At 34.9% G+C, this 24,363-nt stretch overlaps 3 protein-coding genes and 1 long non-coding RNA gene across 4 annotated transcripts; 2 read left to right on the top strand and 2 right to left on the bottom strand.

Moving 5' to 3' along the window:
* The first annotated feature begins 616 nt into the window (after positions 1–616).
* Positions 617–12,219, top strand: LOC107804611 (oxaloacetate tautomerase FAHD1, mitochondrial-like). The gene is made up of 7 exons (XM_075257117.1): positions 617–951; positions 1,108–1,273; positions 10,718–10,770; positions 10,913–10,975; positions 11,103–11,153; positions 11,226–11,343; positions 11,926–12,219. Exons 1-7 carry the CDS (start codon positions 622–624, stop codon positions 12,039–12,041), a joined length of 897 nt encoding a protein of 298 aa, XP_075113218.1. The 5' UTR covers positions 617–621; the 3' UTR covers positions 12,042–12,219.
* On the bottom strand, positions 11,925–15,254 carry LOC107804610 (epoxide hydrolase 1-like). Its single transcript, XM_016628531.2, has 3 exons — positions 14,281–15,254; positions 13,237–13,469; positions 11,925–12,941 (listed from the first exon to the last, which is right to left on the bottom strand). The coding sequence occupies exons 1-3, from the start codon at positions 14,764–14,766 to the stop codon at positions 12,638–12,640; spliced, it is 1,023 nt and encodes a 340-aa protein (XP_016484017.1). The 5' UTR covers positions 14,767–15,254; the 3' UTR covers positions 11,925–12,637.
* On the top strand, positions 12,742–13,842 carry LOC142182676 (uncharacterized). The gene is made up of 2 exons (XR_012711560.1): positions 12,742–12,801; positions 13,600–13,842. It is a non-coding gene; the product is annotated as an uncharacterized LOC142182676 (long non-coding RNA).
* Positions 15,255–15,567: 313 nt separating the features above from the next.
* Positions 15,568–19,301, bottom strand: LOC107804609 (epoxide hydrolase 1-like). The gene is made up of 3 exons (XM_016628530.2): positions 18,747–19,301; positions 16,903–17,138; positions 15,568–16,042 (listed from the first exon to the last, which is right to left on the bottom strand). The coding sequence occupies exons 1-3, from the start codon at positions 19,221–19,223 to the stop codon at positions 15,760–15,762; spliced, it is 996 nt and encodes a 331-aa protein (XP_016484016.1). The 5' UTR covers positions 19,224–19,301; the 3' UTR covers positions 15,568–15,759.
* Positions 19,302–24,363: the final 5,062 nt, after the last annotated feature.

Here is a 24,363-nt window from a genome sequence, read left to right as displayed (position 1 = left end):
TAAATAAATCTAACCATTTAAAATATTGTACAATACTCTTGGACGTCGGAACCAAGTTACTCAATAAAAAAAAGAAAAAGGTTTTAAAAGCTATTACTACACTATTTTTGGAATACCAGAAACAATCACAAGTCTTATTTTGTGCTCCTACTTGAAAAGTTATAGAATTTTTTTTCCTACATAAAACCTAATTCTCACGGTTGCAATTGATTAATAATAAAATATGTGGGTCGGCCTTTGTATAATTGAACGCAGAAATTTTGTTGAAATCGATTACTTTGTATATATTCTATAATTAATTGTATGTCATAAACGGTAAGTAGAAATTTATTCTACTTGTATATATGTATACCAATTTGACCGTACCTCTACAACTAATGAATTGCTATTACGTTTTTGTACATTAATAATATAAAAAGTCAACTAATATTTTAAAATTATTTTAATTTACTAACATTGTATTCATGCTTTTATAATAATATAAATATAAATTTTTTTGCTCAAATTCCCAACATTAGAACACCAAAAAAGCACTTATGCTTTAGTAGTCGTACATAACGCTTTAAGAACAGTTCCATGAAACCAAATTTTGTATAATTAAAAAAGAAAAAGGGAAAGAAGATGAAGCAAAGGAGAAATTCTATTCATCATCTCGACACTGTTGGTCTCCCATTCCATTTCGGGCAGAATTGGCAGCTGACTTTTCACACACACACTGACACACTCATATATATATATACAATGTATGCGAAAATTCAAACAATCAGCATTGCTCGAAACCTAGTGTGCGGTGGCGCTGCTAGAGCAATCGGAAAATCATTTTCATCGAGGAACATGGCAACCGCCACGACTGCAGCACATGAGAATCTTCTCACCGTCGGCAGTAAAATCATCGCCGTCGGCCGTAACTACGCCGCTCACGCCAAAGAACTCGGTAACGCCGTACCTAAGGTTACTGTCTCTCTCTCTCTCTCTCTCTCTCTCTCTATGTGTGTGTGTGTGTGTGTGAGAATTCTGATCTGTGATTGATGCTTTTCTCGAAGCTGATAGCAGAATCGATCATCGTACTACGTTTATCTATGTGTAATTGTGATTTAACTTTTGAAGGAGCCAGTGTTGTTTATGAAGCCCACATCGTCGTATTTGATGAATGGAGGGACAATCGAAGTTCCTCATCCATTGGAATCACTGGATCACGAGGTGGAGTTGGCAGTTGTCATCAACCAAAGAGCTAGGGATGTACCTGAAGCCACCGCTATGGACTATGTTGGAGGTATTATATTAATATTTGATACAGCGTACTATACATAATTCAAGTCTGGCAAACCTTCTATGCTCGATTTTGTATTTTGATTCCTTAAGTTGATAACTTTGAGCTGAATTCTACTGTATTTTGCAAGTGTAGTTAGTTCTCTAATCTTGTTTCATAAAATGCATGTGTAATTGTTATTTTAGCTAATAGAAAAAAGAAAGAGCCTCTATAGCTTGTTGATCTGTGCTGCAGTTTTTGACAGCCAATGCCATTTTTTAGGTTACAATATGAAGTTGATCTACTATGGTTTTGTACATTCCATGGTTTCTATTCTCTGAGCTACTAAAGCACCAGATATTGGAGAAAGTTACTGCTATGAGCTCTTTTTTGATTTACTTCTTAATTGATATTATAGCAAAAGAGTTGAGAATTAAAGTGTTCACTGGGATCGCGAGATGTCTCTTGAGCTAGCATCCGTTTGATCTTAGGATGCTATGAGCTCGTGTATCTCTGTTTTTGTTCTGATATAGATCGATTGCCCGGCATACCAAGGTGTAGATGACTTTTTTAATACTGCCTTTGGAGTTTGCTTGAAGTCATTGTTGTCTTCGGTACTTGGCGTCTTCCTCACTGACGGGTTCGAGTACGGGAATGCGTCTCTGTGTAGCAGGTTCACTTAGATTTTCTCTTAAGTGTTTCCTGAGGAAACTCAACAGTTTTGAGTCATTAGTACTCATTCACTTAGTTATTGTGCTTTTCTCGTATTTTTCTGAGAAAGTTTTGAGCACTATTGAAGCCTGCCGACAACCTTATGGGGACTGCATAGAGCCTGCCGAGACTCGCTTGTTTATGTTTCAGGACTTTGTAAAGTGTATTTTTACGATTCCATATGGATTGAGTCCCCAGTATGTCAAATGTCCGGTGACTCGTGAGTAATATTTGTGTGTTGACATGTTCCGCATTGACGTGATCAAGTATGGGATTGCGCCTTTGCATAGTGGGTTCACTCAAGACTCGTTTTTGCTAAGTGTTCCCCGAACCAATTAAAGCTCGTGGTAGAAATCTGTCTATTACAAACTTTGAGGAGACGGTAAAATGCCATGCCAGGCAAGGGCTTGAATTCGCCAGAGTCGGTTTATGTTCAGGACATTTAGGAAGCTCAAGTACGCAGTTTTCATAAGTACTGATGACCTGCTTACAGTCTGTCCGTAAGTCTCGCAAAGATTCCAACTATTAAAACAATGATTGGCACCGTCATAGCAATGACACAAATAGAGCATGAATCATGTACAATTTCAATGTAAAGTAATTTGCAAATAAAATGCAATTGCTGCATATAATAAAGGCAGAATAGCCTTGTAGACACTTGTAGTTATTCGCATTTGTCATCTCGGTCCCTATATTCAATGAAGTTTCATCTAGACGCTTATAATTATTCAAAGTCACTATTTTAAACCCCTCTGACCATTGACCAAGTCTATGTGGCAACTTAACTGCAGAACTGGACAAAATACATGTATTTCACGCCCCCCCCTCCCATTTTTCTCTATCTCACTCCCTTCTCCACGGTACTCCTCCTCCCCTATTTTAATCCAAAACCCATTGCAACAGCCCTTCCCACCACCTTTTCATCTACCAGTGACATCCCTCATCGCCACAGATCTAAAATCTCTAGTCAGCCAGTTGACCGCGTTGGCTTTTTCAGCCATGTCTTGAAGACCCAGGAAAAAGCAATTTCCACGGCAACCACTAGAGATAGCCAATTGGACCATTTCTATCGGGGGTGTTTATTAGGCGATAGTGGGTGCTATTACATTTTAGAATTTCAGATCTTGGTAACCTTTCAATTGGAATAACTATGGCCATTAAATTTAATGGATGTTAAGATTGTACCCATAATTTTTTTTTTTTTTTTGGTGTCTTGCTCTACGGAGACAATGAACAGAAAGTGGAAGGAAGCTAAAGATGTGATTTTTTTTCTTCCTCAAGAGGATTTTGAAATTCTTCATTGATAACATAGAGATACATAGTGGGTTTTCCGGTCGGTGATGTTGCTTGTTGTTCTATGTCCGTGGTCCCTTCGTTGTTTTTTTTTGGGCGAGGAGACCGGCGACAATGGTTGAAGGGGGAGACGGAAGCAGAAGGAAAGAAGGCATAGAGGGTGGTGGTTGACTGCGTGAGAGGAAGAGAAGGAGAAGTGAAGGCCGGTTGCAGCAAAAAATGAATCTTGGATATATTGAAAAATAATACTCCCTCCGTTTCAATTTATGTGAACCTATTTCTTTTTTAGTCCGTGCCAAAAAGAATGACCCCTTTCCTTATTTGGAAACAATTTACCTTTACAGAATGATTTATAGTCACACAAAATATATGTGCCTCATTTTACACCATAAGATCAAAAGTCTTCTCTCTTTTCTTAAACTTCGTGCCCAGTCAAATGGGTTCACATAAATTGAAACGGAGGGAGTATTTTATAAAAATAAATAATGACATGGTGTAATTTTGCTGAGGTGGATCTGATATGTCCTCCATGTCAACTCGAGTGAGCAACACCCAGTGTCAGAAGTGTTTAAAACATATGTTTTGATCGAGTTCAAGTGTCTGGTTGAAACTTTATAAAGTAGGAGGACCGAGATGTCAAACCTGTACAAATAGAAGTGTCAATTAGGCTATTCTGCCTATAATAAATAAGGAGAGTGATCCATGGGCTTGTTTGCGAACATGGAAAGCAAATTCTTGTAATAAGACATATGTGAACTCTACTGTAAATGAGATAATTTTTCTCATAATTATCATAAAGAATAGCATGGCAATCAAGAAGGGATGATACAATATCTTACATTTTATGAAAAGGCGAGGTTCTAAACATGAATATATAATTAATTCTACTTTAGAACGTGTAAATATAAAATAATGGGATAAAATAGTTCCACTATAGAAGTAATTACCCATTAGAAGGATTAGCAGCTAGTACTATCAATGTGTGGCCCAGGCAAGCAACAATGATGACATAGTGCTTGCACTTGAGTACATGATATGAAAAGGCAATTTTCTACTACAACTAAATGTCAGAGCAATTTAGAAGTAAGTCAAAATATGTCATATCAAAGGGTGTGACCTAGTGGTCAATGAAGTAGGTGAAAACCCTGAGGTTTCAGGTTCAAATCTCAGTGCAAGCAAAACACACTAGGTGATTTTTTCCCATCTATCCAAGCCTTGGTGGATAGAGTTACCTGGTACCTGACCTGTTCCTAGTGGGAGGTGGCAGGTATCCCGTGAAATTCGCAAGCTGGCCTGGACACTACGGTTATCAAAAAAGTTATATGTCATATCATTTTATTCTAGTTGTTTAGGTAAACTGCTAAGTTACATCACTTTTTATTGTACTTGAGCATGTATTCATGATGTAGAGACAATTCAAAAACTCGCTATAAGTTTCAAGATTAATACTCCCTCCGTTTTAATTAAGGCAGGCAAACGGGCCGGACCCAGTCCTAAACGGGCCTCGTGGGCCAGTCCTAAGTGGGCCTAGGCTTCGCGGGCCAGGATTAAACGGTCCCGGACTTTGTGGGCTATTGGTAGGAACCGGACCGGGACCACGAACTAATGGTCCCGGGCTACGTGGGCCGGTCCCGGGCCTATGTGGGCCTGGCCTATTTTTTTTTTTAGAATTTTTTATCTAAGGCAATTTCTTGTAAATTATATAGCTTATATATATATATATGTGTGTGTGTATATATGTGTGTGTGTGTGTGTGTGTGTGTGTGTGTATATATATATATATATATATATATATATATATATATATATATATATATGTGTGTGTGTGTGGCCTGAGCCTATTTTTTTTTTAAATTTTTTTATCTAAGGCAATTTCTTGTAAATTATATTATATAGTTGTGACTTAAAATTTTTAATTCAAATTTAAAACACAAAATATTGTAAAGAGATATTCAACGGAATGCGTTATAATTTTTGTTATTGTGACATTAACAAAACATGGCCCAATCTTTCTTAGTCTTCTCCCCTCCCCCAATGGAATGAGCACAACAAGGTGCTAATACCACCATTGAGAAGAAAAAGAAACTAGTCAAGATGCGCCAAAATACAAGTTACATATTAATTTTACATGGTATCTCTTATAAATTTCATAAATCCTTCAAGGTTCGGTGAAACTTCTGTTGGTGGTGGCGGAAAAGAAGCTTGTTAATCACCGCTTGCGGGCGAAGCTGCATCCTTCGCAAGTTCAGATGGCATTTCTTTGTAAGCTTCGTCTACCTCTGGTTGTGATTCAGCAAGTCCAAAATTTCTTCGTTCCGAACGGATCCAATAAAAAGTACTGATTTTTCCAAGCTCTCCCTCATAGACGCTCTATAATCACTGAGTTGAAGTCTTGCTTGACTGAAAGCGCTCTCCGATGCCATTGTTGAAGCTTGAATGGTTAAAATGTCTCAGGCAATCCTTGAAAGAATCGAAAAGTGTTTTTCTTTGTCCTTCCACCATTCCAAAATATTAAAGGAGCCGTCGGGATTCACTTCCTCAATTCCCTATGACAAATAAACGTCAAACTCATTTAGTTGTGAACAATCACTAGTACTAGAACCTTGAGAACCCCTAAACCCGGTCCAAGCAGTAAGTGCTCTTACTCCCGCAGTTCTTTTAGATGATTGAGAACTAGAAGAAGATGGAGTTGGAACGTTTGGTCTAGCATTATCCATTGCAATTTGATAAGCGCTATAAATAGTTTGAGCATTTATTTTAATTGAAGCTTGTACGTCCGAAAGTCTAGACAACTCCTCATCTTCAAGTGCTAAACCATGGTAAATAGATTGATACTAATATTGAGGACCTCCTAATTTCATAGTAGGATTTAACAAGGCAGCAACACCATAAATAGGGGGAATAGGAAAAAAATATTTTTTAAATTTCTTTCTCATAGAATTAATAGCTTGTTCATAAATTTCCCCGCCCTCTGAAAAATAAGCAAACAAAGTTGCTTGTTCTGCAAGATAAACTAAACAGTTAGAAATAGTCGGATAATATTGCCCAGAAAATTCATTTGAAGCAATATGAAATTTTTCTAAAAAATCTACAAGCATTTTAACATTAGCCCAATCCGCATTTGTAAGGTGCTCATCATCATCACTTACATGAGCATTAAACGTTGAGTTTATGGGGTTTCTATATTCATATGCAATAACTAAACTTTCATACATGTAATTCCATCTAGTTGGACAAGGTTTATGAACCTTTCTTTCTCTTAGGCCAACTTCATCGTATCTTTTAAAATATTCTCTAAGTCTACTTCTACGGTTTGAATAAAAAAGCCAGTGAAGAGCCATTTTAACCTTTTCAATTTCAACATTTAAAATTCTCATACCATCACCCACAATTAAATGGTAAATATGACAAATACATCTAACATGAAAAATGTTACTAAATGCAGGATTTAGTGTAGTGGTAAGCAAGGCTACAACATTAGTGTTACTAGTAACATTATCCATTGAAATTGAAATTATTTTATCACTAATGCAAAAATATCTACAGATATCCGTAACCGTGCTAGAAATAAACTGCTTTGTGTGACGTTAATTAATTATTCTATAAGCAATAATGCGTTTTTGCTTTGTCCAGTCCTCATCAATCCAATGACTGGTAATAGTAAGATAATCACAATCATTACCACTTCTTCCAATATCAGTAGTAATAGCAACACGACCATTAATATGACTAAATAAATAGCGCAAATATTTTTCATATTCATGTTTATATTTATAAATATCGCTCTTTACGGTTGTGCGAGACCATCCTTTATAAGCAGGATTAAAATTTTTTCTAATATAATGTACAAAGTGAGGGTTAGACGGAAAATTATAGGGTAAGCACATAACAGTAACCATTTTTGCTAATTCTTCCCTATCTTTTCTTGGGTCATAATATAAAATACCACCGGTAACAATGTTAATTTCCGGTTGAAATTGATTTGACTCGGTACTAGGGTCAGACTGACTAGGAAGACTTGTCCCCCCGGCCGCAGCTTTCATTTGATAATATTTAACTTTATCTTGAGGGTGTATATGTGTCTCCTCAAACTTCCCGCCCCCCCGAGTAACATAGTTAAAAGCTAACTTTTTGCCACAAGTTGTACATTTAACTTTATTTTTTTCTCTTATTTGAATAAAAAATGGCCAAACAAGAGATGTTTCGGCCCTTTTAGAAGGTTGTCTAGAAAAAGTAGGGGTAGTAATAGGGGGGTCAACCGGTGCATCATTTGGATTAGTTGGGTTAACTTCAGCAACAAGACTAGTGGGTGTATCGTCATCCGATTGCGTTTCATCCAAATCTATTTCCTGCTCATCTTCTTCATCAATAGTTGGATTACCATAAAGAGAATTCATATATTCATGATCTAAGTGTTCGTCACTTCCAACATTATGCACATATTGACTCTCAGTAAATTGTAATAAAGTATTATCACTATCAAGAATAGGAGCAGGTGGAGGGCGGGTATGGGGTTTAGGTAGGGGAGCCCGGGGAATTAGAAGAGGAATAGATTGGCCACTAGATTCACCACTCTTGGATTTTTCCTTATTTTTACTAAATATTTTTGTAAGGAATATGCCATCTTAATTATAATTATACAAAGTAAATAAAACAAACAAAACTATAATATTAAAACTAAAGAGTTGGAACGAGTTTACCGAATTGAAGAACAACTTGTTAAAAATTAATTATCGTTGAAGACTTGAATACTTCAATTTACCAACTTCACATTTTTTCACACAAATTGCAACAATAAAGTAACCAATTATAGAAGAAAATTAAAGAGAGATTGATGATTTTGCGAGAAAAATGAAAGAATAAGGGGGTATTTATAGTTGAAAATAGGAAGTGTAATTATAAAAGGTTTGGGGTTAAACAAAGTTGGGGGTGTTAAAATGGCTATTACAAAGCCCAAACGGCTATTTTTGCAGGCCTACGACCATATTTTAAATGTTGCAACGGTTAAAAAAAATTTTGGATTTTTTTTAAAAATAGCCGTTGGGCCCGTTTAGGACCGGTTAGGCCCACTTAGCAGGCCCACCCCTGGTCCCGGGCTTAAACGGTTAGGCCCCCTTAGGCCCACTACCCATATGGGCTCGCGGGCCTGGCCCGGGCCTCGGCCTAACCTGCCCACATGCCAGTCTTAGTTTCAATTTAGATGATTTAGTTTGACTCGGCATGGAGTATAAGAAAACAAAGAAGACTTTTAAAACTTGTGGTCTTAAAAGTTTAAGGGGTAAAAGCTTTGTGGGGCCATACCATTTGTGTGGTTATAAATGCATTTCATTAAGGGTAAAGTGGGTAAAATGAAGAGTTTAAAGTTGAATTATTTTCAAATTTAAAAATGTGTCATTTGTTTTGGAACAGAATAAAAAGGAAAGTAACTCATCTAATTTGAAACAGAGGGAGTAATGATTACCAATTAGTAGGCAACCTAAAGTGTATTGGAATCATTACTCCAAAATATGTCTTCATATGGCATGAAGTTTGCTTTTCATGTTGTAGAGCCAGTAAATTGCAATCAAGCATATAGCAAGACAACATGAGTTTCACATTAATAAAGCAAGATAGCATGAGGTATCAAGTTAATGTTACACCTGTAAACTTAAGCTTCCTTCTAGAACAATTATAGGCATTCAGAAACCATATGCAGCTAAATTGCCTACTAGTATAAGTAATATTGTTCTCGATCAGTCCATGTGGCAGAAAATAAGAAATTATGTTGCTCGAAATGGTTATAAGGTAATGGTACTTAGCTGTTCCATTTTCTCCACTTGCAGACGTGTTTGAATTTTTTATTTTTATTTTACAGAGTTGCATTTTGGTGTTGTTGTTCACCACCAGATTAGGGTAATTTCCATGTGCAAATAAATGAAACTTCTTACCTATGAAGAACTATCAAGAGGAGATCACTATATTTGGCTGTCAAGGCCTCATGGTGGGCGCCTCTAGAGGGTAAATTTCTCAATAAGGGGCACCAGCAGCCTAAATATAAATTGTTTAGTAAATTTGATAAATTTAAAAAGACAGAAATTTATAATAAAAAAGGAGAGGAGGGGTAGAGTTTTTGTTAAATGTATTCTTGAGATACAAACTGTTATATAAAAAGGAAGATATAGTAGTCGAGACCCATATCCGCCTGTGTTGATGGAGAGTTGGGGAACTCCCTGTAGTCGCATATGATATTTCTAAGTTTATGAGAAGAGATGACCTCTGTGGAATGCCTTTACAGAGAACTAAAAGATCTTATTTATAGTGGATTAAGAGTTTCGCCACCCACTACTTTGGTGGAATGTAGTTTGAGGCAATAGTGGAGCTTTATCACTTAGAAGTGGGGAAATAGCTCCTTTATTTATGGGATAGTTGCTGAGTCTTATCCCAGAGGATAAGGGAGTGGCTCCTCACTTAGTGATCAGGCAGCTACTAAGTTTGACTTGATATTAAATAAGTTGGCCCGTGAGGAGACGGTCATATGGCCCGTCCAGAGACATTTGTATTGCTAGTTACAGAGAACAATTGAATGGCCCGTCTAGGAGACTAGCGCATTGCCTGTTGCTTGAGAATGTACATGTCCAAGTGGAATTGTGACGATTCATGGACAGTCATACAAGAAAAGGTACGAGTGAGCGTCAAGCCATTTGGACAAGGTAAGTCGTTTGGCTGCCCAAGTGAGCATGTAGGGGGCACATGGTTCCTTTTTACCACTCCAGCGACTGTCTACGATAAATGATTTTCGAGGCTCGAGTTGCATGAATTGGATTATTGGGTGACTAGGCTTTGATTGGTATTGATTAGAGGTAACTAATCTGGATTCAATTTTGTTTGCTTGATACTTTTTCATTATTCCTGTTGTGTTGGAGAATTTTTCACATTCCACCCCATGCCATAGAAGGTTGCAGAGCACTTGCGTAGGCTGCTTTTTTAAAAGCTTATCTCTGTTTGAGCGCAAATAATTTGAGGCTCGCCAAGACGTTGCTATTGTCATTCGTCAGCCAAGCTGTGTGTCTAGCACAGCCTCTTCTTGGGCAATATATTTAAGACCAGACTGAATTCTACCTGAACAATTCTAGGTTGCTGCTCCTTGGCTTAGGTATATACTGGGTGTCCGTCTGGCCAAGGTTCACCTGTCTGCTTTTAATTTTTGATCACTTTTGCTGGAGATAACTTTATTTAGAGCTATTCAAGGAACTTATTTAGCTATGGCCTATGTCCATCGATTTATGGAATGTCCTGTATTTGTTTAAAAACAGAAGCAGTGGAACAATGAAACTACGTAGATTTATTTGGGGGATTGTTTTTTCTTCTTTCTGTTAAGTTCTTGAAACATACTCATCCATCCGCTTTTCTTCTGATCCTGCATTAGATTGTTTGTCCTGATAAAAAATGGACTCTACTCAAGTGAATGATACCTCTGTGTTTCAGGTTATGCACTTGCGTTGGATATGACTGCGAGGGAGATCCAAGCTACTGCAAAGGTTTGGAATTTCGCTACAATCATACATTTCAAATATTCATGTCCATTTGTTTTAGTTATTTTTGTTCTTAATCATTACTATTTGTCCTTCATTGTCATTCCCGAAGATGACGTTATCAACTTTTACCAATTCAAACTGACAGTCTGCAGGCCTGCCATGGACTGTTGCTAAGGGCCAAGACACATTCACTCCTATCAGCTCAGTTGTAAGAAGTTTTGGCAATGTCATATGTTTGTTTTCATTTTCTATTTGTTTTTCCCCCTAATATTAGATGGTGTTATATATCATTTTGTAGAATAATTAATAGTCATCTTTCCCTTTGTTTCTTGCAGTTACCAAAGTCGATGGTGCCAAATCCCCATGATATAGAATTGTGGCTGAAGGTAATGATTTTTCTTTTGTCTGCTTAATGTTGGTCTTCACAGTTGCAGCTGGTCATCATCTGTATTCTGCAGGTTGATGGAGAAATTCGGCAAAAGGGCTCGACAAGTGATATGATATTCAAGATCCCATTTTTGATTAGCCACATAAGTTCTATCATGACTCTTCTTCAGGGAGATGTTATTTTAACTGGTAGGACGACTCATGCTGCTTCTTCGTTCAATTGATAATGGCCTTTCATGAAAGTTATTTTTTCTTTTCGAAACTTACATTGCAGTTTATTCTAATTATAAAGTCACATAAACTTTTGCAATTGTTGGGTCTGTTATGATAGACTGAGGTCATTAGGCTTCTTCCTTTTTGTGCTTGAAATTTTCTTGATTTACATGCTTGTGGTTCTGAAAGGGGAATATATTTTTGTTGGCCTGCTACGTTTTTGGATCTCTTTTAGTTTCCCTCTATTGGCAGTTTTTATTAATTTACATGAAGGCTCAACACTTGTATATCACTGGAGAAGAGGAGGACATCATTCTGCTTGCATTAATCCTCTTCTAAAAAAATGCTGCAAACTGTCCTGATAATAAACGGTTGGGTAACCCTACCTACTGTTTTCTATAATTCAGCAGTTATGTCAACTACGGGAGATTTCTTTTTGAATTTCGACAAGTGTGTCACTTCACCTAGTTTATTGAGAACTTTAAAACGTTCTTGTTCAAGTAATACAACTCTTGTTACAGTTATTCATTCAATGTTTCCATTGCTGATTTTCTGTAGGGACTCCCAAAGGAGTTGGTCCTGTTAAGGTAGGCCAAAAGATTGATGCTGGCATAACGGGTCTCCTGGATGTTCACTTTGATGTTGGAAGGCGCCCAGGAGCAAAACAACAATGATTCGCCAAAAGTTAGCTTCTTTTTTCATTTGTTGAATGCTTGAACCACTTCTTTGTTTTAAGACATCCCGGATATGTTGTACAATAATAAAAACACACATTAAACATTTAGAGCTACTTGTATGTTTTCCGAAAAATTACAAGGTGAAATAGCATGATGCTCGACTTTGTTTTTCAGATGAATGCTTTGTTGTACCCTTTTTAGGTGATAAATCTCTTAGGTAAATGCCATTAAAAATTTCTACTATATAGTATTCAGTTCATTTTGATTAAGGTTTATTAGTACTCAGCTGCTAGTTGTATACCTGATTATATCAGAGCCTAATCAACAGTATAGCTTTCTGATTATTTCTCTTCCCTCATTCTCAAGTTTAAGGTCTTTGCTTTAGTGTTCATATTGTTATCAGTCGAAGTATTATCTATATGGTTTCTTCTTTGTCCTGCCTTTTAGGTCCTGGTTGAAAAGAAAAAAGGTTTCTGAATGGGCACCAAATTTATTTAAGGTTTAATGATAATTAGAAAGGAATACATGAGGTAGTTACAAGAATGTATTAAAGCATATCAAAGGCTCCTGTACAACTCCATTTTCTGCTTTATCTAACTTGTTATGGAGCTCCAAAGAAATTTCAAAGTGCAGAACCTTTGATCAGAGGAAGAAAATCCCTGTAAGAAGTCAAGGATTTGTTTGTTAACTTCATCAGGTTTTTCTTGTGGAAGAAAATGAGCTACTCCTTTGAATATAACCACATCTTCTAGCAAAGGTACATCTTTCTTAAACCCACCCTTGTGTATATAATCTTTGACTCCTGCTGCATTATAAGTTATGTCCAAATCTCCCACTATGAACTTCACTGGTACTTTTACTTTAGCCCCAGTCCATGGTGCTGTCAGTTCCCAGTTTCTGCATTTCAATACAATTAAATTTGAGCTAAGTAGCTAGTCATAACCAATTGAATCAAGATTTATTAGCTGAGTAGGCTTTTGACCAGAGCTATAAGTTGAATGCACAAGACACGGTAATATAATGATTATTTTGGCTGTTTGGTGCACAAAACATCTTGCGTTAACGCATGGGTCTGGGATAGGGTCGCACCCCAAGGGTGTGACGTAGATAGTCTACCCTAATATAAACTTTAGTAATATAATGATTATATGAAGGGAAAAAAAGAAGCAAAGAGGGTACAATTGACACTTACAGATCAAGTGCTCTGTAATAATTCAATCCACCAGTGAAGCCAGTCTGTTGATATTTGCTAGCATAGTAATCAACATCTTTTTCAGTCAGCCAAGGGGGTAATTTGACTGGACTTTCATCAAATGGCTTTCCTTTAGGCAACATCAGTGGTTCAGGATTTCGGTTAGTCAATAGCTTCTCCAAAACTGTCTTGGTCCCTATTTTAGCAAATTCTTCTTCTATTTCTCCAGGCTCCTTCATAATTTTAAATTATTAAACAATTCATCACATTATGAGAACAATTGATGCTAGAGCAATTTCCATCATACCATATGGAAGTAGAAATATTAAGTCACGTTAACATCAGCTTTATTAATATTGCCAGGGACTTATGGCTTTATACTCGAATTTTAAAACTATGTATTACTCTAGTGGGATGAGAATTTTTGAACACTATCATTACCTTTATTATTGTTTTGATCCGAGGGTCTTCCGGAAACAATATCTCTGTCCCTCCGGGGTAGAGGTAAGGTCTGTATATCATTACACATACTTTATTAATTCTACTGGGTTGTTGTTGTCATTACCTTTATTATAAGCTGCAATCTACCCTTAAATTATTGTTTTATTTTTACTCTTCAATAGTCAAACAAACTTGAATTCACAAAATTTTGATATATATTTTTCTCGCTTATTATTATTATTATTATTATTATTATTATATAATAAAAATAAAATTCAAGGCAGGTTTTATCCCTCAACCTGGCCTAAAGAGTTGGGGCGCCTGACCAACTGACCAAAGAAAGCGTGAATGCAATTGGCGTCACTTATTATTATTTTTATTATATTTTGTTTTCCAGATTAATTTATATATATAATTAGTAAAAAATTTCGACGAAGCGGTATCACGTAACACTGCTTGGACCTCGGTGCATCCGCCCTGAATACAAGTTTGACTTAACCTTAAAAGTTGATCAACTGACTATCAATAGTAAATCGAGTATTCAATTCATTTAGATGGAGTATTAATTGAGAGAAGAAAGAGAGGAAAAATAAATAAATAAACCTGGAATCTGATAATATAGTACTCATCTCCATAAGTAGCACGTAGACGAGCAATGGGCCTAATAATTGGGTTTCGTGGAGCGAAAGGAACAGTCATGTTAACAAGGGCGTTGACCTTATCGGGCCTATAGAAACACAAAGCCCAAGCAATCATAGCTCCCCAATCATGGCCCACTACAAACACTTTCTCTTGGTCAGGGGCAATGATATTAAGAAGTTCCACAATGTCACCAACAACATGGAGGGTGGTGAACTTGGTGAAGTCATCTTCGGGTGCTCCGGTGGTGTCCCCGAACCCGCGGAGGTCCAGGGCTACCGCTCGGTAGCCGTGGGCTGCCACGAACGGCATTTGGTGGCGCCACGAGTACCATAGTTCGGGAAAGCCATGGAGGAATAGGACTATTGGGCCTTGGCCCATTTCAGCTATGTGCATGTTTAACCCATTCACTCTCAATGTCTTGTGTTGAATCTCCTCGACTTTTTCCATCTCACTCTTTCTATCCCTCTCCTTGAAAATGTACTTGTCTTTCGATGATCTCGCTTAGAGTTTAGCTGCTTTTTAAAGTGTACAAGTTCGCGAAGAGGGCGAGTGAAATGAGGAAAAGCGGCTTAGAAAAGAGCAGTGGGTATATACTTTTACAAGCAAGAGTACACCATTGGGCTTAACTTGTTTCTTCACGTAAGAGGTGTTGTTCGTTTTGGTTATATGGCTACGTGTCACAATTTTTTTTTTTTTTGCAAATTGAGAAGTTTCTGAAATCTCTCCACCTTTTGTTCTGCTAAGAAAATAGGTTTCTTCTCCTCTTGGCTTTTCCATGTGAGTCCATATTACTTAAATGAAAAAATAAGTTAACCATCGTTTTTATCACTTTTGAGAAAACGTATAATAAGGCTTACAACTAAAATGTTACTATTAACTAGAAAGTTCTGACGCTTTGTATGCAGAAAATGAAGGATATATAACGGACTGGAGATAATGACTCATTGCTAATATTTTACTTTTCCCTTTCTTTTATGCCACAAGACTAGTACAATCGAACCTCTATAAGAGTCATCCTATATATAACAACATTTCACTATAATAATCAAATTTTCTTTGGAATCGATTTTTTTATGTTATGTTATAATACTCATCCGTTTCAATGTTACTATTACAACCAAAAAATATTGGAACAAACAAGAACGCTATACAAAAGTTTGACTGTAATTTGATAGAGATTAGTCACAAGTGGTACAGTGACCATCATCTTTAACTCTGAAGAATTATAGGAATTGGAATTATCAGAAATTAATCAAGCGCAATCTTTATTAGTTGTAAGAAGAGTGCAAGAAAACTCCATCTTCAATAAAGAACAACAAACAAAGCTCACCACTGGTTGTCAACATTATAAGCACACATTACAAACTTAGCAAACAAACACATTAGTTAATTATATGCAACCCCAAAAAAGGGGAAGAAAAAATTAAAACAAGAAAAACTCTACAGAATAGCACAGAACTTGGACTGATTAGAGGATGAAATCTTGCGAATGAAGTTGTAAATATGGTCATTAATTTCTTTTGGTTTTTCTTCGTGGATAAAATGTCCAACTCCTTCTAAAACCACAACTTCCTCTAACAAAGGCACTTGCTTTTTGAAACCTCCTTTATGTAAATAATCTTTGGTGCCAGGAGCATTATAAGTAAGGTCAAGGTCACCAACAATGAACTTTACTGGTACTTGGATTTTAGCCCCTGTCCATGCTGCTGTTAGCTCCCAATTTCTGCAATATTGGTAGAAACCACATCATATAGCCACTCTTATAAAAGGCTGCTATTTAGGAATTAACTTTAAATTTCATATTTTCAGAACATGATCGAATGTCTTGAATTATCTTGAAAATAAGATATTTAGTTTAAATTTCAAGATGAAATAAGTACTGACTAATCCCTAAATAGCAATCCGAAGAATGATTGTTAAAGTGCAAATAACTGCATCATATATATATATATGAAGCTACATGAGGTCATAAATTCATCTAGCCGATCCAACTTGCTTGGGATTGGACCGGAGTAATTATTCTAATTTAATTTCGTGTATTATATCGTAGTTATTACTTCCTCATCCCTAAAATATAATAACGAGAATCTGAAATACGAGAATCAAATTTTCTAATTTTTTATTTTGTTAATTCGAATATTAACTTTGATTTTTTTCGAATTGAGTACATAGTTAGCAAGCAACTACGTACATACATTACTATACATTGCCGTTTTAATAATCAATATGACTAAAATGTTTGTAAAAATTACAATAAAAAATATTACTTAACTGTGTAATAATATTAGTACTAATCATGTAAAATGGGACAAAGTGAACTTTATATTAGTACTCCATCTATCCTAATTTATGTTCTGCACTTTCCTTTTTAGCTTGGTCTTTAGCTAAATAATGATACCTTTTTATATTTACAAATAATTTAACTTTAGACTTCTCATTAATTTATACTGAATGAAACAATCTATAACTACACAAATATATCTATGGTTTATTATTTTAGACCACAAATATTAAAAATATTTCTTTCCTTTTAAAACTCTAGATTTGTGCATAGTCAAAGTGCATCATATTAAAATGGTTTACCGATGTATTGCTCGGTAAAAGTTGAGTGGTCCAGTGAAGCCAGTTTGTTCAAATTTGATAGCATAGAAATCAAGTTCTTCCTCAGATAACCAACAAGGCAGCTCAACTTGAGGATTGTCTCCAAATGGTTTTCCTTTTTTCAAGTAAAGAGGAGCTGGTTCCCTATATGTGAAAAACTTCTTTAAAACATTCTTCACACCCATTTCCTCAAACTCAGCTTCTATTACTCCAGCCTCCTGCATTGACACAATCAAATTAAAGGATCTGTTAATTAATGATGTAAATTTACTATTCCTTTTGTGTTAAAATAATGAATGTTCTCGACAGTAACCAAAAAACAAATCTCCAACTAATTCATTAATTCGACTCTTGACTACAAAAAAAGAATATAGAAGCTTGTTTCAATAGTACTTCCTCCGTACCAATTTATGTGATGTTATTTGACTGTATACAGAGTTTTAAAGAAAAAAAGACTTTTGAAACTTATTGTTTTAAATGAGTCATAAATATTTGTGTGATATAATCACAAGTTTAAAGTTATATTGTATCTAATTATAAAAAAGTAATTATTTTTTTGGGATAGATAAAAAATAAGTGTATATTACATAAATTGAGACGCAGGGAATATTAACTACATATATATTAATTAACCAATTGAGCATTCTTCCCGTGATAGAATATTGTGGGGGTGAGGGGGTTTGGGATCAAGCTATATATTATTGGATCAAAAGAAAACCTACTAGATGGAATATACCTAGAGTGTAACAGTGATAAAATGAAGGAACTGTTTTTTGTTGTAAAAGGACAATACATATCATCATCTTTTAGAGATCTATCAATTACTAAAGGCACATCATGCATAATCAGTACTAATCTGATTCAACTTTAAAACTTATTGACATACTACTATTCCGATTAGGTACCTAGTTTAAAAAAAGAAAAAAGAAACTTTTGAAATTTGTGATAAAAAATAAGTCATACATATATATCATCTCATTAAGTAAATTTCTTAAATTATTTTTTTTCGAAATATATAAAGATTTCATTCTTTTTGAAACAATATTCCTTGAGCCGAGGGTCTATTGGAAACAGCTTCTCTACCCTCAAGGTAGGGGTAAGATCTGCGTACACACTATCCTCCCCAGACCCCACTGAGATTATACTTGGGTTTGTTATTGTAATTGTATTCTTTTTTAAACATACTAAAAAGTAAAATGCATCACATAATTTGGTACAAATGAAGTACTTAATAAAAATGTAGCTGCATCGTTTCTTTCTCAATAATCTAAAAACATTTTTGTTGGAACAAATAATTTTTTTCTGTTTTGCTACTAAGAAAATAGGTAATAAAATCGGAAATCCTTGAAATTATATTCGAACATAATACGTACTGTTCCTGCACGTAGATGATCGGATGATCGGAGATATGCAAAGTGCAAACTACTAGATCAAGGATCATAGTGTGGTGGCTTTCCTATTTTTTGTTACTATTTGTTATTTTATCTTTTATTTGTTGGAACCCTATATATGTAAATTTCGAGACTCCAAAGATATACTAAAACATATGGTTACTCCCAATAAACTAATTAATTTATAAGTTATGAATTCGAGTCGTGAAAGCAGCCAGTAATTAATTCTTGCATTAGAATATGATCACAAATATCCTAGCTAGGGCCACGGCCCGTCCTTGTACCCTGCATGAGTACGAGATGCTTTATGCACCATACTGCCTATCTAATCATGTTCAGTCTGTTTGATTGATACGGATCGGAGAATTCATATAGTGGATCGATCCAATTAATTTAAATCAACTAAATTAAAAGGGAGATCAGCTGAGAGAGTACCTGGAATCTAACAACATAGTAATCATCTCCATAAACTGCACGCAAAGTGTCAAGTGGTTTCTTGATAGGGTTTCTGGGATTGAAAGCAACACTCAAGCAGAAAAAACCCTTAACCTTATCAGGCCTATACAAACAGAGAGCCCAAGAAACAACAGCACCCCAATCATGTCCTATAACAAACACTTTCTCCTCTTGTGGTGCAATGGAATTCAACAGCTCCACTAAGTCACCAACAATACTTAGGGTTGTGAAATTGCTAGGATCATCTTTAGGTACTCCGGTAGTGTCGCCGTAGCCGCGTAAATCCGGAGCTACGGCGCGGTATCCGTGGTTAGCCATGAATGACATTTGGTGCCTAAATGAATACCACAATTCTGGGAAGCCATGAATGAAGAGGACTAAAGGACCTTGACCTATTTCAGCATAATGCATGTTTATTCCATTTACCGACACTGTTTTGTGCTCTACACCCTCCATTTTCTGAAATTTCTATCCAAAGTTGATCTAAAGAAGGTTTTTGTGGCTTCTTTGATTTTAGATTGTTCTATCGGTTCTCCTTTTGTAAGCTCAAGAAAGTTAAAATATACTACACAATGATACTTTCTGTACTTAGAAACAATTTAAAATTAAACTTTCTTATTTTATTTTTATTTTTAAAAAGTTTTTTTTTTCTCTTTTAAATTCGTGTATATATATGGTGTCAACCAGAAATTGGACGTAGGGAGTATTATTTAATTGCCCATGCAATTGTCTTTGCTTTTTTGCTTTTGCACGTTAAGACAGAGAGCAGGCCACTTTTGGTGTACTTGCATATTCCATGGCCATATTAAATTATATCATGATGATCATCTTTTATGATATATAAGTCTATATTTACTGTAAGATGGAGTCAATCATGGAGGATAAATATAGCTCGAGGTCTGAAGTTTGCACTGCAACAAGCGAACTTTAGACCTCGAACTATGTAAATTTACATAGCAAAACTATTTGTAGCAGATTTGAATGGGTTCACTACAGCTTTGTAGAAAATCTTTATGACTTTTCCTTGCTTAGAGTATACATACCTCTTATTTCTTGGAATGAGTTTATTAGTTCTATATGTAAACTCAATCAAATTAATTATCTATACTATAATTATAGGTTACCTAATAAAAATAATGAATAATTTGCCATAACAGGTTAAAAGTATAATAATAATTCCTTACTGTGATCAGGATATATAACTCAAACCTTGTTGAAATAATACACAAGGGGAAGCCTCCATTAATTGGCTTGTCTGATTGCGGATACAAATATATATAGTACTTGATCACTTGAGTAATTTGGAAATTGGAACATTGTTTATAAATCCTTTGGTTGTTAATTAACCTGTACATAGTCCATCTCTAATATCACACCTGTTGAAGTGCATTAGTCCATGTTCACACACACACAGAGAAAATTGGACCTAAAGGTGATATACTGCTAGCAAAGATTGACTAATTATCATGTGAAACAATTTTATCTCACTGAAAATTCTTAGATAATTGGTGAAATAGTTCTCTTCATATTAATCTGACTGGACGTTGAACAAATATTCGAATTTATAGGGCAAATAAGTACATGAGTCAATTTATAAATTTTGATTCTACTATTTCATAATTAATTTAATTAGTAGAAGCCAAATATCTCAGATTCTCAATTCTCGCTGGCCCCGTGAAAGACAACTACCAAAATGCAGTTTGTTTTCAGTATTTTGGTCAGCTTTTTGATAAAACAGTCACACATTTTAACATAGTAATAACGCAGCAGAAGTGAGTTGAAATATAAATTTTTAGATGAAATTGTCGCACGTTTTGACATATTTTATTTCCCTTTCTTTTTGGTGAAAGAAAGGTTGCCAGTGACAGTGGCCAATAAATAGGGCAAAAGGGAAGTAGGTGACAAAGATATCTGTTAATTAATGATCTAATATATTTGAATCATATATCACTGGCATGCAGAGTGAAATTACGACCATTAAATTAATCAAGATACAACCTAATCTGATCAGCCATATATTCTTTATATATTTTTAAATAAGTAGGAATGGTTCTCATATTACTACTTGGTTTGGTTGTATATAAGTAGGAATGGTTCTCATATTACTACTTGGTTTGCATGATGATCTTTTTGCATGTCTACGTACTGTTAATTGACAGAAATATATTAATATTCTTTTCAGAGTTAGGGAGAGTTTTTTATGATAAAGTTGCAGCCATGCACATTGTTTAACGAAGATGTTTAACCTATTCGACTATCATGCAAGAGCACAATACTTTACAACTAATAAAGATTATTCAATATGACATCTTTATCCATTCATTAGAATTTCATTTTTGGTTGGGCATACTTTATCTACCTGTATGAATCATGTGGAAATCAGCCATTAGCACTTGTTAAAATGCCTTAACGTTGATTCCTTTCTTCTCTCAAAAGGAATATACATTTGATTGAATAAAAAATATAAAAGAAAGATAATGCCTAGTGTACGAAGCTCTCGTATTTACGTAGGATTAAGAGCAGGATTATATACTAAAAGGCAGAGGCAGAGCTAGAATTTAAAGTGTATGAATTCTAAATTTTAAAATAAGCCCATGACCTAAAACTAGTTCTTATTTCTTAGTTAGTTAGGTTTTTTTTAAAAAAAAAATCCAAAAAAACGTAAGTTTGGAGCTTCAATGTGTTTCTTTTTGACTTTTGGAACTTCGTTTGCTTAATTGTTAAGTTAGTTAGGTTTTTTTAAAAAGAAAAAGTAACAGAAAAATGTTTGTTTGTTATAAAATAAAGACCGTAAAGTAAAGACAAGTATACAGAGGCGGATGTAGTGTGTTAGTTATGGGTTCAATTGAACCCATAACTTTCGACGCGGAGTAGAAATTTATGTGTAAAAATTCATTAAAATTGTAAAAATAATAGATTTGAACCCATAACTTTAAAAATATAATAGGTTCAATGTTAAAAATCTTAAAAGTTGAACCCATAGAGTTTAAATCCTGGATCCGCCTCTGCAAGTATAGAGAAACTGATATATTATTCGAATTCAAATTGATGTACAAATGAACTGAAATCTCTTCTATTTATAGAAGAAAGGAAGGTGTTGTGTAAGCTGCTACTGCAAGCTGCTGTGTAAGCTGCTATTATACCTGGATATGGATAATCTTCTACGAGAGTAATGTTTATTCATAACGGAGTACTGAAAGGATAAGCTCATTGTATCAGGTATAGATAATCTTTTGCTGGGATAATGTTTATCCGTAACGGAATACTGAAAGGATAAGCTCATTGTACCCGGTATGGATAATCTTCTACCGGGGGTAATATTTATCCATAACGGAATATCGAAAGGATAAGCTTATTATACTCGATATGGATAATCTTCTACCGGGGATAATATTTATCCATAACCGGGTACCGAAGTGATAAGCTTCTTCAGGAAGCTTATTTCCAATAGAGTACTAAATAGATAAACATATTTACGGTGAAGTCCCATATGAATAAATTTCTTTAGAAAGCTTATTTACATTGAAGTAATAAATGAACATCAATAATATAATATATTTATAACATTGTTTTATTTCTTATAGTTATTTAGGTTTTTTCTTTAAAAGAAAAAGTAACAGAAAGATGCGGTGCTTTCAAAGGGACTTGAAGCCAAGCATTTTCCCTGGAACCCAGAACCTTTGCTGGCGTGCTTTATCTATATATAAAAAGAATTTTTTCGATACAAATTCAGGGTTCGAAAAAAGGTTATTGGGTTTGTCCGAACCGCTCACTCTACTGTAACTTCGCCCCTGCTAAAAGGTGTATGTAGACAACCTACTTGGATGCAAGTAGTGGTTGATTCAACAGTTCACCTATAATTTATATATTATACAAATTTTTTTTTATCATCGCTCCAAAACTCTCTTTTAAATAAATTAATAAAATCAAGCATTGATACTATTTCTGTTATTCTGTATCAACAATTGGTGTCACGTCCTACCTACATGAAATGTGTGCAACCTTTTCTTTGACCGAACGAAATTGTTTTTTCCCTCATAGCTAGAGGAGTGACAATTGATTTTATTTTATTAAAGTAGAAAATAAAAAACTTACCGATGTTCGTACTAGCTTGCACATGGTTTAATATTTGTATAATATAACTGTGAGCTAATTTTGAACGATAATACTATAATGATGATAACCTTACTTCTATAAGTATTATTAGACAATTTCAAAAGAGTAATCTTTATGAGTTATAGTTTCACATTCAAGAATATTTAATTAATTAGGCAAATTGACACTCGTAATATTTTTTTTGTTGGTCAAACTCATCAAAATTTTCATTTAACCAAGTATAATATTTACAACTCACTAGTTCTTTTGGACTCTTGAATTAGTCTCAAATAAAAGAAAACACTAGACAATCACTGACTCTATTACTTTTTTGCTTATCCAGCGGATACTTTCCTATATTTAACTAATTAGGATAGTTGTTCAATTTTTCTAACTCCTTTTGCCATTTGATCTCTTGTTGCCCTCTTGTATGAAGCTTAAAATAATAGTCTTTACCCTATGATGGCTTGTTGTCTTCTTGTCTTGAAATCTTCTTTGGTTCCTTTCTGCCCATACATGATACATAACAGCTGCATATAGGAACCTTAACATGTGTGCTTTGCCTTTACACGAGCTCCTCTTCTCCCATCCATTTTAACAGAGTTGCCCACACTTTTATGGAATATTCACATTCAAAATATAAGTGCTCCATTATCTCTTCAGTAGCTTTTTCATATAGCACACAATCACTAGCTACTGATATGCCCCATTTTCTTAGTCTATCTACTATTGTGAGCTCCTTGTGCATAGCCAACCACAATATAAATTGATGCCTTGACAGTGCTTAGAGCCAATTGTTATCTTCTTCCAGCTACACTTAGGATATTGAGGCATTGTTGCAACATATAACTTCCTTATACTAAACTTCCCTTTGCTACAATACTTATTCAAGTCAGCCACTGGATCCCTTTGAGCTAACCATTCTCTGTTATCAAATATTTTCCTAACCAACCAACAGACTTGTTTAGGTGCTTGTACTGACATGATTTCCTTCCCTTTTATGACACTCGTAATATTGCAGAGGTCTAATTATACATGTTGACCACTGAACAAATATACATTATTTGTGTGAATTTGACATCTAACATGTCATCCTCATTTATCAGACATATCTGATTCCCTAGAACTAAAGGTACATTTGTTGTGTTTGATCTGCCAGGACTAATAAAATAATATAATAATCGAGAAGAAGAAGAAGAGAAGTAGGAAGAAGGAAGAAGGAAGAAGGAAGAAAAAGTATATATATATATATATAATTTATGTATCGGTTAGAAAAAGTAAATAAGGAATTTAGCAAGCTATCTGATCTGCTTAAACTAAAAATCACGAATATATAATAAAATATAATATATAATTTATGTATAAAATGTGTATAAATATATATAATTATTATATAATTTATGTACACTGATTAAGAAAAAATTAAATAGTGACTTTTATTGACTATTTATGTAAAGATCCTACTATAAAATGCTTTTATTTGCACCTCTATATAAAGGGC

The sequence above is a fragment of the Nicotiana tabacum genome, chromosome 7 (assembly GCF_000715075.1).
Source record: "Nicotiana tabacum cultivar K326 chromosome 7, ASM71507v2, whole genome shotgun sequence".
NCBI lineage: Eukaryota > Viridiplantae > Streptophyta > Magnoliopsida > Solanales > Solanaceae > Nicotiana > Nicotiana tabacum.
This window is presented reverse-complemented; position numbering and strand designations above follow the sequence as displayed.